Genomic DNA, 14,588 nt, shown 5'->3' on the forward strand with positions numbered 1-14,588 from the left:
CCACTGCTATTCTCTTGGGGGGTGGCGGTAGTCCCGGTGGTGGTTCTCCTGGGGTTCCTGTGCTTTGGGGGGCCTTTGGATGTCTGTGGCTCAGATCTTCTCAGTGTCCGCCCGGGGACCACGGGGCAGGTCGACGGGTCCTCAAACTTCCTATTGCATATTTTTGTGGAGAAACCTTGTATACAAAGCATGTCCACACTCATACTTACTGGTGTTTAGCTTCAGGTGTTGACAGATACACAGATGTTTCATATTAGGCTGCACCTCTCACTAAGTACATTTTACATTCATAAATACCGTGTGCTATTTTGTTAAAAAAAAAACAAAAAAAAAACTGCTGCATGTGTATAAGCAAGCAGGGTATAATCTTTTATTCTCTTCATCCTTCTTTCTCTCCTCCACTCTTTCCTTCTTTTCTCCCCTTTTTCCCTTTTGCTCCATCTCTCTCTTTTTCAAGCTTCTGTTTTCCTTCTCATTTCAGTCTCCGTGTCCATAACAATTGAAATATTCCCAAATAAGTTTATGATAAAGTTTATTTTATAAATATCAAGCAGAGCTTTAAAGCATTAGCTGTGATGCTCCGCTTGTGAAAGTAAATCTGTTGGGCAATTTCTTGGCACTCAGACAACAATTCTGAGCGATACTGTGACGGACAGGACACGTTAAAAAAAAAAAAAAAATAGATGAGCAAACCATCAGCCTTCAACAGAATTAAAAGCAGAAATAGAAAAGATAAATATGCAGATTATTTGATAAAAGAAGGCGGCATTAAAAAGGAGAAATATAACTGAAAGTACGAGATGACTGAAAGGGGATGACAATTTTATCTATATTCAGAACTGTCATTCACATTATTAAATAGCCATATTTTATTGTTAACTGTGCAGATCATGGTAATGGGATTGAAACCAATTTTCAAAGGTTTTAATTATAACTTCATACTCTAAAAAATCATCCCAAAATGGCTGTAAAGCATTTTTTTTGCTCCTTTCAGTTTTAGTTTAACTTAAGAGTTAAAAATCAGGTTTTTGATGGTGCCTTGTAAAAGTATTCATACATGTTGTCATGGTATGACATCCTTGGACTTGGTTTGTGTTTTTGTATTAACCGTTCTTAGGTCTATGGTTTCCTTTATTGTTAATTAGTTCCACCTGTCCCTTATGCCTCCATGTCTCCTTGCCACACCTGTTCTTAGTTCCTGTGATTACCTGCCTTTGTTTTCTCCCTGTATATTAGTTGGTCTGTGTTCTTTTTTTCCCGCTGGTTCCTCCGTCATTATTCCTCGTTCACTACCCTTGTTTATGCTCAGTTTTGCTACGTTACAGAACTATGTACACATGTAAGTTTTTGGCTCGACTCATGTTTGTACTTGTTGGATTATGTTACGTTTTGGAGACCTTTAATTAAAGAAAAGCCTTCCTCTCATCATGCGGCTGCCAAGCTCTTATCTGCACTTTGGTCCGATCCAAACCAAGAACGTGATACATGTTAAACTTTTTTACATTTTGTCACATTACAACTACATTAATGCAGCCAAAAAGTCCAAAGGTGTCTCTGAAAAACTGCAGAGAGATCAACAGCTTAGGTGGAATAATCTGCAGAACACATCAAACTCTCAAACCCACTGTTAGGCAGCAGCTTTGATTCACTTTTTTAAATAGTTCTCAGGGCTAATCAATTGGACTTAACAAAGGTTCTTGGCACAGTTTTGTAATAAGGCTCACAGACAGAAAATCACAGAGAAAAAAAAGAAAAAAAAAAAGATATATATATATATATATATATATATATATATATATATATATATATAATTTAAAGGTAAATATTTATTACCAACTTAAAGCAAACAGCATAATTGAGGCTGACTATTATAGCAGTATTTCAAAAGGAATCTCATAAGTTCGCAAGCAAACATCAGTAAAATATTAGCCATTTGTGGAACTTTTACCAGGCATTAAAATATATACCAATATATACCAATTTTGAATGTGTTCTAAAACTAAACTAAATTCACTTTCATTCATTCATCTTCTATACCGGTTATTCCATAGTGGGTCGCGGGGGAGCTGGTGCCTATCTCCAGCAGTCTACGGGTGAGAGGCAGGGTGAACACTGGACAGGTTGCCAATCCATCGCAGGGCAACACAGAGACATTCAGGCCAAACAACCATGCACACACTCATTTACACCTAAAGGCAATTGAGAGAGATGAGTTAAACTAACAGTCATATTTTTGGACTGTGGGAGGAAGCCAGAATACCCGGTGAGAACATGCAAACTCCATGCAGAAAGACCTGTTACTGTTACCAACTGCGCCACTGTGCAGCCCCAAATTCACTTCCAAATTCCTCAAAAAATCCTTGGTTCTCAAAGATAAATACTGACACTGAACTTTGATACTATAGCATCATTTTATGGTTATAGTTTTCAACCATTTTTATTTGTTCCCTTTTTCTTGCATTTGTTTATAGTTCATTAGTTTATTCTTTCAGGTTTTCTTGGTAGTTTGTAGTTGATTTTTTCTAGCCTAGTTAAAAAGTTTGTTAACTGAAATATTTTTAACTTGTAATTGAATTGTTTTGTTAATAAATTACTGTATTCTGCAGAGAACTTGTGACTTTTCCCATATGTGTGCAGAGTTTGCTGTTCAATAAATCACCCTTTCATCTATTGTGCTAATACCACCGCCATATTGGGTTGGTATTCCCAGGATGATAGCTGACAGAGCGAATGTTATTTAATTAAATGTTCAATAAGTAATTTAGGCATCCTAATTGCACAACATAACCAGTCAGATGAAGCTCTGCCTTCAGTACTACTGTCCCATTTAGATCAACATAAAGAGTGAAATCAAAATAATATAAATTTTAGGCCACGTTTCTCATTTACTTTGACACATTCACAACAAAACACAACAAAAAATTATTTTTATTTAAAGAAGGACTGAAACTTGTTTCTTTGTTAGCCAAAAACCACTACATTGGTTCCTCTACCTTCAAAAAAAGAATTTATTTTGAACATTTCCATAATCAGACAAAACTGGAAAGCAGCACATTATTTTAGTGCAGACATTTCACAATCATGGTAAACTGACTTTATCCCTGAAATAGAAAATGTATTATACCATTATCTTGTGAATTTAGAATCTTCCTTTACATCAAGTAATGTGGGTTTTAGTACATTTTAACATGTAATTTCACAAAGGTTATCCATTTAACCAAGTCTTGTCAAAGTGTTCAGGTGAGTGTTTTAAATGTTCCAATTATTTCTTTTAGAAAATCCCAGAAGTGACTTTCAAGGTATTTCCTTAATACCCGTACAATTCCACAAAGGGGCGCTATTGATGTACAACAGATTTCATGATAAGTTTGAAAGTTATAAGCATTTATATAAGTTAGAACTGGACCTGTTTATCTTTAACCTCTGAAAAGTGATCTGTGGTTATTTTTTATGTGATTTGGCAAAACTTAAATAATGTAACTGAAATGCAGTGAATACATTTGAGTTGAGCTTTAATTCTTCCCATTTCAAATTATTTCCAATTCATCACAGAATGATTGAAATCTAAAGGAGACTCTTTGCACTCACAAGGGAGAACAGGCCGTGCTCCACTGACTGAGTAGAAATCCACCCATCAGCCCCTCCTTGTTATCCCTCCCACTATTTTTAGGTGTCTGTGTGTATCAAGCTTGAGTGAGCCAGCTGAGCTGAGCTGAGCTGTTGTGACCAGACTAAGTGTGTGTGCCTCATATCAGTGTGTCCTCAATTGCTCTCACTGTATGAGGCACTTAAGTCCTAAGACACACACACAAACATACAGTAGTCACCTGCACACATTTCTGCACAGCTACACCCACACAGATTCAGTGTTTTGATGTAAACTCAAGTGGACCAGCGGTTCAGTCAACCTACTCACCAACGTCTCTTCTCTCTTTTCCCCTTCCTCTTTCATTGCTTCTTTCCCTGTGACACTTTTCTGCATGTCACGCAACCCTGTGCTCTCTCCTACACACACACGTGAGTCAGGCTCTCAGCCAAAGCCCAGCACCTTTGTCAAGGGAAAAGCACTTAACCACGCTCTCATACACATATTCTGCATTCACGCACATCCATGTGTGATTTGTTTTTTTTTTTCATTCTTATTGCTCTCACGCACATGCATTTACAAGCCTTTACTCTAAGCCACCTTCCTTTTACCATCTCGTGCCCTGCTCAGCCCTCTGGGTCTCGTCTGTTCTTGTGTGTGCGTGACTGTGGCTGGATTCGGTGAGGGTGAATTAGCACAGCGACCCAGTTTGTTACCACAGTAGTCAAGACGTCAGCTCGGGATTTAGGAAAAAAGTCAAAACTACTATAAAGTGAATTTACTTTTAGGATTTTTTGTTTTCCTCAATTTTCACAGGGTGTTCAACATTGACTATCTGACGCTAAAACTACGATAAAGATTCTAAAGGTCAGAGAGTGGTGGGAACATCATCATGATGGAAAAGAAGGGAAAGAGTTAATTGCAACCACCACTGCTAATTTCAAAAATAACTGTTTCTTCATATTGTAATTTATTCTGCTTCATATTGTGTAACACTAATCATGTATTTGCATTCCCATGCCAATACTTATTGCCTGTAACAAAATATAGAAGTTGAGATGCTTTGAACCACAGACAAATTCTCATATTAGACAAAAGAATATCCTTTAATTCTGCAAAGGGATCAAACACATAATATAATTGTTTCTTGTCTTGACTGTGGTATGCAGAGGAGCTCATGGTTGACTTAATGTTTGCAAAGCGCCTAATTCCTGAAACTGCAGAAGAAGCCCAAAACATTGGTCCTCCACCACCACTACTAAAGAAACATTCCCTCCGTCCAACTCACTTAAATCAACCGGTCTCTCTCCTCCCATATCTATCTAAAACCACTGAATTCCTCTCACAAAACAACCTCCTCGACCCAAACCAATCTGGGTAGCCACTCCACCAAAACGACTCTCGCAAAGGCTTATGTCACGACTTGGTCACTCCAGTCATCAAGGGATTATCAGCTGGTGGTGCTTTTCACGTGTCGATTCACACTGGTGGAATCACCTGCAGAGCACTACCTGTATAGGGGCCCTCCTGTCTATCTTCAAGAAACTCTTGAACATCCAGTTCTTTAGAGAGCATCTGCTACCCAAACACCTACTCTGAACTTCCCTACCCCTTCTACTGCACTTCATTTCTGCACTGCACTTTATGTCAGCACTCTATTTCTACACTGTCACCACTGTCATATCTGACCAAACTTGGCAAGTGGTCTTCCTTCTTTGTAGCTTACTATTAACTGCAGTGTTATACTCTTATTTGTAATTTGCTCGAGAAAAAGGCATCTGCCAATTGCATAAACATAAAAATAATTTGTCTTTGGTTTCATCTCTCTAAAGGACATTGTTCTAGCAGTGTTGTGCTTTATTTGGAAATGTTCTTCAAATCAATCCCAAATTGATGTTTTGTTCACAAGGGGACTTAATTATCAGTTGGAAGAGTAGTCATCTTGCAACCTGAAAGTGGTGGATTTGATTCCAGCTTTCTTTTGCCACATGTTGATGTGCTCCTGGGCAAGGCACTTAACCTTAATTTTTCTACCAATCGCTGTCATGAGTGGCTGAAGTTGTGCAAGGCCAGTGTGCGAACAGGACTGCAACAGCCACATGGTGAGTTGATCAGGTGCTTTAATGACAAAAAAAACAACTTACAGGGAGACAGGGCACAGAACACGAGTATGGGAACATGAAGGGTGCAGGTAGTCAACAATATGGTCCAGAGACAAGAACAGAAAACCAGAGTCTAAATACTCAGGAAGGGTGGAGAATGGAGCAATGAACATAGGGAGCTAATCAGAACAAAATTAGGAACAACTGGTGGAAAACGGAATGCAGGCAACTGAATGAGGGTGGTAAATTAACGCTAATGAGCAGGGAAGCCAGATGAATGACAAAACATCATAGTGAACAGAAATAAGTAAACAATGACAACAACTAAAGAACATTAATAAGGAGAAACAGATCTTCCACAAAATACAAACTAAAACATCTAACTCAGGAATCCCAGAGTTGAATCTAAATGCCAGAATGGAATCTAATAACGTTGGAACAAAATCTAGGGGCAGATTTTAAAATGGACTGTGATTGAGCCATATTCTCATAGGTCCTGTGATTGTTCCCAGTGTTGTGAAATATAACATTTTTCTAGTTATGTTGACCACACAAACAACTTTACACTAGAGCCAGATTTACTCAGTTGCTCTTAAAAATGTACACAAATCAAGACACTATCATGCAGATCAGAAGGCAACTTAGTGTTAATGACCTTGCCAAAGGAGGCCTCGATATGTAGCAGGGGAGGAAGCTAAAATCAAACTCACAACATTACGATTGCAAGATGATCACTCTTTCCATTGAGTCACATCCCCCTTACAGAAAACATGGTCTATAGATTAAACTGCTTACATTAAGACATACAGGGATGTTTTGACTTCCTGGATCCTCCAGAGAAGCCAAGAATACAACATCAGGAAGATTAAATATTTGTAAAAGAGATGGTTTGGATGTCATGATGAGATTCGGGGCATGGTGGCTCTCTGGCTTCTGTTGTTTTTAGAACCAGTTAAGAACCAGCTTCAGCACCAGTATAAGTTTAGCACTAGAAGACTTTTAATTACATGTAATGCGATGCAAGTATGAAGTGGGACATAACTGCAAACAAGAGCTGGGAGATCAGCATGATAGAACATTTAATGAAAAGGCTATTAGACTTACAGATTGAGCACGAGGAGAACAGAATATGGAGCAAAGGCAGGATAACAGAAGGAACCAGTATTGAACAATGAAAACCAGAGAGCCTATATGCTGAGGCAAGGGTGGAGAATGACATTGGATCCAGGTGAGCTTAATCAGGGAAATGTAAAACAGCTATGAAGGAGAACAAACAGTGAGACTGAGGACAAGTGACTTATTAACATAGACAGCTGAACTAGACACAAAGGAAACTATAGACCAAGGAGGAACAGGCCTAATTCTGATCTAAGAGAATAAACAAAAAGACAATAGAACTCAAGAAATAACTAAGAAACTAAACACAAGGGAATGAACTTATGTGGCAAGACCCTCATAATAACATACTATTTTAAGACCTGCTTAGGAACAGATGAGTCTTTATTGTATCCTGATAAGGTGTGCTTGGTTTTCATGATAACTGCGAATAAACATTTTTTTTTCAATAAAAGACACTTTGATGCCTTTAAAAACAGTTTGATGTGGATTACTCACTATATTAAAGTGAGAGGATGTTTGCTGCTGGCTTCAGGCAGGTAACACACAGCAGACATTTATAAGCCTACAGGTGATGAAGCTGGGGGAGCAGGAGGGAAGGCGGAAAAAGACGCCGACATTGCTGTGCTACATGTCGTGTTTGGCTCGTTTAGCTGACTAGGTTTTAATTATCCATCACTCTGTGATTTATAGGTTTTAATTACTGTAACCAATGATGATCTGAAAGATATTTAGGAGTCTAAATGAGGATGGCCAATCACAGTGACAGAAAAAAATAAAAACAAAATCAATTGGATTTAAAAGTAGAGAGGATAACAGTTATTTACATTATAAATAAATGTTCCTTTTAACTAACTAAAGCAGAATAAAAAAGCAAACAGAAACTAAACTGTTCTGTCAGTATTTACTCACTTCAGAAAAAATTTACTGTAGACTTCAGAAAAGCTGTTGACCGGACCTTGAACCTCTTTACCTTAGTAAAATTTTTTTCTACATCATCCTGTTCCACAGCTTCAAACAGACTTTTTGATTTGTAGGAAAGGTTAAAACCTTTTTTAAATGCATGTGTTGCTTCAAAGGCTTTTTGCACTCTGCAGTCACTGCTGCTCATGCACAGAGCAGAGCACAGAGCAGAGCACAGAGGAAATCTTGAGATAAGTGAATGGGGTAACTCTGATGCTTACATGATTATATTTTCAAGGAGAAAACAGAATGCTCGAGAAGTTCAGCCAGTTCAAACTAGTTTTTCTGGTGTTAAAAGGCTGGGTTGAAGCTAAGCTCAGACAGTTAAGTATTTTCTTGACATTCACCCCTTCACAATTCCATACCTTTTCAGATTTTGAAATCTCACGGAGCTTTTTCTAGAACCAAATTTTTACCGACCATGTGTACGCATGTACCCGCCAAGGGACATTTTGCAACTGCTTTGAAAACCGATGATTTAACTTTATTTTCTGCAACCTGCTCATTGACTGGAAGGAAATTGGTTTTTTCAACTCCAATACATAATATCAGTATGCAGGGGACTTTTTAGAGTTATTTTTGGCTGAACAGGGATCTTAATCTGTCACATTCCATGAGGGTCACCTGGACCACTCATTAAATGGAAATAGGGTGGAATACAACTTTTTCATTCTGGACAAGCTGGAGACGTGAAAGTGAGACCTGACTATACCCAACATAAAGTGCATTACAGTAAAAAACAGTTGGGCTGTAATGAAAGCATGGACTATTTTCTCAAGGTCAGGTCTGGGTAACACTAACTTATGTTTAGTTATCTGCCATAAAGGGAAAAAGCTTTTCTTCACAACACAGTTAATCTGCTTATTGAACTTAAAAGCAGAGTCTAAAATAATACCTAGATTTGTAACAAAATGCTAAAGGTATGGCTCAAGAGCATAAAGGTTCACATGAAGGGAGCCAGCAGTAGAGCTAGGGCTGGACACAACTTCTGTCTTATCATCATTAAAACTTAAAAGATTTGAAGCCATGCGAGCCTTATTGTCCTCAAGACACTAACAGAGGGCGGATGGAGCAGGAACTACTAATGGGTTTTAAGGGCAGACAAACAATGAAAATAAAGACTAACCTTCCTCAGAATCGACTGCAAAGGAAGCAGGTACAAAGAAAACAGCAGCAGCCCAACGATCGAGCACCACAGTGTTGGGACCACAGCCATGGGTAGAAAATGAAAAGCCCAGTAAGAACTTTTCTGGAACTTTCAAAATAAATCGCATTAACCTAGTTCCAGCACAGCCAGAAACGGGGTAACGGCGGACTTCCCGTGACGTCACTGTCCAAATAAAAACCCCGCTTTTGCAACAAACTGACCTCTTCCACGCAGGTCCCCAAAGGAACTGGATGGAGGGACACAGCGCACTGGTGTCTCTTTGCTGGCAGACAGACATAACTCTTCAAACTGGATCCAAGAGTGTCATACAATAACGCGATCATATGCATTAAGTTAAGTAGGAATGAATAGCTGTTTGTGTATCTGGTCTTCATTCATGAACGGGGGTCATTAAGGTACAAGCATGGCTTGACTTTTTTCTCTGAGGTCTACAGAAGCAACTGCCTGCAGGCCCGCGACAGACAGCGACGTGTCTGTTCTTCCTCTCCTCCCACCGCCCCAGCCTCGCCATGTCTCCCTAGAGAGCTTCACTCTCTCGCTCACCTGCACTGTGACCCCAAGTCAGAGTTGGCGCAGCTTCCATCAGCGTATGAAAGGTTTTCACTCCTGACTCCAAGTTGACTCGGCCAGCCGACAAAGCGAGTCGCCCCTCCCCACAGCTATGGAGGTTAGCTGCAGTTAACCCTTTGTTCACAGGTGGAAGCTTTTCTTAACTTCGTCGCCTCGGAAAACTTTTCCTCAGCACGGTTCACGTACGAGGTTGTGTTTTGGACAGAGAGAAGTAGTTTAGAATGAAATAATCTAAAGATTTTTCATTTTATGACATTTGGTTTTGTTTATGTTGAAAACTCAGCTATTTTAGTGTTAGCAGATTATCTGCTCAGCACATGTGCTCAGTTTGTGTTCTGTGTTTGTGTTTTTGTTATTTAAAGTTAAGACAAACTTTATTTAAAGGGCGATTTTAAACACTGAAGATCAGCCATAATGCGCCGTCCACGCTTGTGCATTTTAACCGTTTTATTAGTGGTATTTTAAAGGTATGTGTTTGATTCTGATGATAAGCTATAAGCTTCTTTTGTTAGCTTCAACTGCTAACAGCTAAGAACACGTGTTTGCCTACTAAAGATAATTTACCCAAAAGTTTTGTTAGTTTTCAATCTAGAAAATATTTCACTAAATATTATTTTACTAAACTTGAAAACTCAGTAAACACCATTAATCCCAATTTCTCCAGAAAGATTTGGTTCTTATTCAAAAATAATATTTACTTAAATATTATTTTACTATTTCCTTAATAATATTTCTTTAAATATTATTTTAATAAATAAAGGCAGCTAATTAAACACCGTTGAGAATTGGTCATCCAGAAGGTTGGTTTTATTCAGCAAATCATTCTTTAAAATATTATTTTATTAAAAAAATATTTTATCTGATCTTGCATTATGAATGGTTGTCTAAAGGTATGCCAATTATTGCCTAAGTTAGTTCCAAGACTAACTTAACTTCATTTCCAGATTCTTCAAGATAATCCTTGGTTCTCAAACATAAATAACATTGCATGGTAATGTTGCATCACTTTCGGTCATGGATGGTTTTCAACCATCTTTGATCAACTTGTTTATATTGTACATAGCCCATTAGTCTTCCTTATTCTTTAATTCTGCTTGGTAGTTTTGTTGGATTGTTTTAGCATAGTAAAGAGTTTGTTGATTGAAATATGTTTGACTTTGAGTTGACTTATTTTTGTTAATAAATTCTTGTGTGAATTGTGTGAATTCATTCTGTGTGTACAGAGTTTTTGCTGTTCAATAATGTCAGAGCTTGGCTCATCCCTTTCAATTTTATTCAGACCGAAAAATATTTAATCACATATTAAAGTATTAATATTAAACATTAAATAATATATTCATAATCACAACAACAGGTAAGGGGTGCTGAAGTGGATAAAACATTACCAACACTAACACAAAATTGTCTGTCATCCTAGTAAGAGCGGACCCACTTTAATGCTGCTCCAGTTATCCCAGACCAGTGTTCTATTCGCATAAAAGGATAGTGTGGTCAACAATAAAAGCTGCAGTAAGGTCCAAGTGTACAAGCATCATAAACTGACCTGAGTCATTTTACTGACACTGTTTCGGTCCTGCGTAATTGTTCAGAAATTCCATTCTAATTTTGAAAGGTATGCAACTAAATAAAAACTATTTTCTGTAACACTTTTGATTATAATGTACCATACAATACTATACAAACATAATTCCCAAACTGTATCTCTGTTATGTTGCTCCACAAGATCGTGTTACACCCCTCGTTGTTGTAGTACATAAAATGAAATAATACAAAATATTTTATATTTCTTCTTCTGCCAGCAAGTGGTTGTACTGTATTGGTACCAACACAATTTGGTGTAACAAGTGCTAATGGTCTTCTAGCAGGGAGAGAAAACTGATATGAAGGGTTGTTTTTCTTGAGCAACTTGGAAGAGTAGTTAGAAAGTTGCAACTAGAAAGTTGTAGGTCCACATCCAGCTCCCTCCCCTGCCACATGACGATGTGCCCCTTAGAAAGGCACTTAAACCCAAGATGCCTACTGTCCTGCATATTGGTGTACAAATGTGTGCGTGTTTTTGAGTGCAACTGGGTCTATATGGTTTCAGTGTAAAGCACGTTGAGTTGACAGTATGAATAGAAAAGAAGCATATAAATTGTATTTCTGGATAACTAGAAATGAGCTGGACGTGTTTTTTTTTTTTTTAATGCCTTGAGATGACAATTGTTGTGTATATTGTTGAGTTGTGTTTACTACATACAACTAAATCTATCTAATAATTCAGATCACAATGGGAAGCCATTGTTTTACATTACTCACAATAAGCAGGTGGGTTAAGTGAGAGGTGAACTGCTTTTGGAAACGGTTCAGTGTAAGATCAGCCTTGGTTGAACTATACCATCTGCTCTGTTCAGTGTACAGCCATGTTTAATGCATCACTGACAAACACACAAGGCCTCTGGATTACCTGTATTGCTCTAGTCTTTGCACTTCTTTGTTTTTACACAACACACCAAATGCAACAGAATCTACACATTGGAATGTGGTGGTCTGATCTGTGTTGTCCCACAGACTAAATAAAATCCAAGCGAATCTACAAACAAAGCAGGATTCAATGAGCTCCTTACTTACCTACACAGGATTCTCTGTGCTCTTCAAAGCCAGCTGAGCACACGCATTTCCCAATGGGCACCAGCCACTCGCCCTCTGCGCTGCAGTACATCTTAGGGGTATCCCTCTCCTCGGCATGATCAACACACTGACCCCTGACCTCCACCAGCGAGGACGAGTCAGCACCAGTCACCACATCCATGAAAACTGCCAAGTTGCGGCTGATGCCGACGCAGCGCTTGTAGTACACCCGCACCGAGGTGAGGGCGATGCAGGCGCCAATGTCCTGGAAGGCCAAGTAGAATCCTCGTCTGTTCAACGGGCCCACGCCTCTCACCTGTGGCCAGAGAAAGGCTTATAAATACTAATTTTGACAGGTACAACAGATAAAAAAGTATTTACAATCTTATACACATCTTCGGTTTTTGCTTTTGCTCTCTTAAATGTTTCCGATTATGAAACAAATTTTAATGTCAGACAAAGATAACCTGAGTAAATACAAAGTGCAGTTTTGAAACAATTTCATTAATTAAGGAGGGAGAAATATATCCAAACCAAGCTGGCCCTTTGTGAAAAGGTTGTGTTTTTTGGAAAGTTCACCTCAGGCCATACCCAGGCCTGTGTAATCATTAAATCATACGAATCACAAAATGTAGCACCTGTCTGACAAACTGAAGTGGGATAAAAGGTATTAAAAAGCAACAAATAATCTAAAGAAATTCAGTAACAGATGAGGAACAATGTTCAAGACAGTCATAAAATGGTTACAAAAGCATTTCTAAGGTTTTGGGGCTCCATTGAAAGACAGAGCTGGAAGGAACCACTAATAAACAAATGAAGAAAACATGGGACAATGTTGAAGCTTCCCAGGAACAGCTGACCTGCCAAAGAGTCCAACATCTCATCAATTAGATACCATTACCCCTTCATCACAACATTTGATAGTTGATAGGTGTTTGTGGTAATATGTTTGTTTTTTTTAATAAACAGGATGCTGTGCTATATTGAGCAACCATACGGCTATTTTGGTCTCATTTGTACAAAAGACATAGTCCCTGAAATCTTGTGGGTCACTCAGATGAAATTTTTCATCCCAAGTTATGCTTCTATTATGCTTTTAGAGAGAAGTGGCTTGAACCCGGCATCTCTTTTAAACAAGCTATACTTGTTCGGTCATTTTCAAATTTTCTTCTCAGAAAGTCTGGTGACTGTCATAAATGTTTTTTAAATTTCTATATTATTTGTCTCTGTCAAATGATGAACTTCAAATTGGTTGGAAATGGGCTCATTACCCTTTTCCAGATACACTAGATTGCCAAAAGTATTAGGTCCCACCACCAAATCAATGAATTCTGGTGTTCCAGTCACTTCCATAGCTGCAGGTGTATAAAGTTTGGTGTGGAGAAACCTGACTGGCCTGCACAGAGTCCTGACCTCGACCTTCTTCAACACCTTTGGGATGAATTACAGCAAAAACTAACTATGAACACACTCCTAAACCTTGTGGAAGATGCTTACAGAGAAGTTAAAGTTGCCATTGCTGGCAACGATGGGTCCATCAACAAACTGGATTAAGAATAGGATGTAACAAAAGTTCATTGACATTTAAAAGTAGACAATCAAATACTTTTGGCAAGATAGTGTATGTCAGACATGAGAGAAGTTTCTCTAAGGCTTTTGCTGATTATTTTGTGTTGTAGGAAAGGCATTATTTAGAGAAGAAACAAGCATGCCCATTAATCATCAGCAGTGTTTTTACTTAATTGGTACCTAAAGGACATTTGCTTCTTAAAAAGCAAAAAAATATTTCACGATGGGCTACTGTTTCAGTAACCAATGTATTATTTAGCTAATTATGAATTTTATAATCCACTGTAGTTGCAAAGTCATCACTGATAACCTTTCAGCTTAAAAAAAAGGAATTGAATTCAAGCTAAGGGGGAATTTAGTTAAAACCTGAAAATTAGACACAATATTGTCACATTCATTAGGTGTGTTGGTTTTTCTCATAGCCTGAGGCCATTTGATTTACTTTAAACTGTGTGCAGTTGCTGATTTGCTAGCCCAGCTGTGCAGTTACACATCTGGGAGTGGATGGCCTCTCCATACTCCTCCCGAAGGACATCCCTCTAAAATCTGATCGGACATTTTGTCTAATGCTCCTTCAACCGCAGGAGATAACTTACAGTGGGGAGACCAGCTATTTGATATACTTCTGATTTAGCATGGTTTCCCACTTGCAAAGCACGTAGAAGTCTTACATTTTTTATTATAGGTACTATTTAACTGTGAGTGACGAAATCTCAAACAAAAATCCAAAAATCACATTGTGTGATTGTAAAGTAATTTTCATTTTATTGCATGAAATAAGTATTTAATCACCAAACAACCTGAAATAATCCCAGCTCTCACAGGCCTGTTAGTTGTTCTTTAAGAAGGACTCCTGATCTCCACTCATTACCTGTATTAACTGCACCTATTTAAACTCATTATC

At 38.3% G+C, this 14,588-nt stretch overlaps 1 protein-coding gene across 1 annotated transcript in view; it reads right to left on the reverse strand.

Annotated features, from left to right (window-relative positions):
• epha8 (eph receptor A8) overlaps positions 1 to 14,588 on the reverse strand; it is a 342,530-nt gene that overhangs the window by 146,783 nt on the left and 181,159 nt on the right. The window contains exon 6 of the mRNA XM_047347467.1: positions 12,116 to 12,431. Within this exon, the coding sequence (XP_047203423.1) occupies positions 12,116 to 12,431 (316 nt within the window). The remainder of the gene's footprint in view (positions 1 to 12,115; positions 12,432 to 14,588) is intronic.

The sequence above is a fragment of the Girardinichthys multiradiatus genome, chromosome 20 (genome assembly GCF_021462225.1).
Source record: "Girardinichthys multiradiatus isolate DD_20200921_A chromosome 20, DD_fGirMul_XY1, whole genome shotgun sequence".
NCBI lineage: Eukaryota > Metazoa > Chordata > Actinopteri > Cyprinodontiformes > Goodeidae > Girardinichthys > Girardinichthys multiradiatus.